At 64.3% G+C, this 936-nt stretch overlaps 1 protein-coding gene across 1 annotated transcript in view; it reads right to left on the bottom strand.

The window, feature by feature from the left end:
- Nucleotides 1-282: 282 nt before the first annotated feature.
- Nucleotides 283-936, bottom strand: part of Snf8 (SNF8 subunit of ESCRT-II) — an 11,202-nt gene continuing 10,548 nt past the window's right edge. The window contains exon 9 of the mRNA XM_010620317.2: nt 283-899. Within this exon, the coding sequence (XP_010618619.1) occupies nt 745-899 (155 nt within the window). The 3' untranslated portion in view covers nt 283-744. The remainder of the gene's footprint in view (nt 900-936) is intronic.

The following is a 936-nucleotide window of genomic DNA, read 5'->3' as shown; positions in this document are numbered from 1 at the left end:
CGTCTCTGCCCGGACCGGGGCCGGACCGGAGGGTGGGGTCCAGGACAGCATCCCACCCGGGATGGGGTTGGCTCCCCGCTCCCATAGTTCCAGGAGCGCCCCGGGGCTGCGGGTCCCATGTCTATTCATCTGCGCGCGCGTCCCGCCCCACCCGAAGTGACAATCTTCTCCTTGGCCCGCCATGGGGCAGAGCTCGTCTGGCGCAGCAGGCGGACCCTTACGCCCGAATCTTGAGTTGAGGAAATATATGCACAGGGGTCAGAGATGTCTTTATATGCGACTGTATATAAACGAAGTTTTTTTTTCTTTTTGGTGCAATAAAGTTTGTTTTGGCAGAAGGAGGAAGCGCCTGTGGGTGCGGGAGGGGGGCTGCCTGTTGCACCCCACCCAGCTGGATTGGGGGCGCCCTGTCCGCCGCCCGGGGGGTTCCTCACTGGAGGCCAAGGCGAGACAGACACCTGCTGAGCCACTGGGGGAGGAGCGACAAGTGAGGAGGGGTCCGGGAGCAGCAGCCACGCTCCCTCCTGCCCTGGGCCCCGCTGCAGGACCCCTGACAGCCCCAGGCCAGGCCCTGGGGCAGGGACAGCTGCCCTCCGTCCCTCTGCCTTCAGGTTTTCCCCACCATGCCGCCACCTGGAAGGCACTTTTAAAAAATAAAAATGGGAGCACAAAAAACTTGGCCCTTTATTTCCCAGAAACAAGATTGTCCAGGTCCGTGCCACCGTGCACCGTGGCCCTGCGGGATCAGGGCAGCGCCTCGCGGACCTCCTCGGCCGTGATCTCCTGCGAGTAGAGGTCAGCGAAGAGCGCAGGCAGCCAGTAGCGCGCCTCGCCCGCGGCCTGCAGGTCCAGCCAGGCCAGGCCCTCCTTGAGCAGGTGCTCCTGGGGACGGGCACAGCCTGGTGACCGAGGAGCTGCGGGAGGGAAGGCGGCCGG

The sequence above is a fragment of the Fukomys damarensis genome, unplaced genomic scaffold, assembly GCF_012274545.1.
Source record: "Fukomys damarensis isolate Sample0158 unplaced genomic scaffold, DMR_v1.0_HiC HiC_scaffold_13, whole genome shotgun sequence".
NCBI lineage: Eukaryota > Metazoa > Chordata > Mammalia > Rodentia > Bathyergidae > Fukomys > Fukomys damarensis.
Note: the sequence above shows the minus strand (reverse complement) of the source record. Positions and strands in the feature narration are given on the sequence as shown.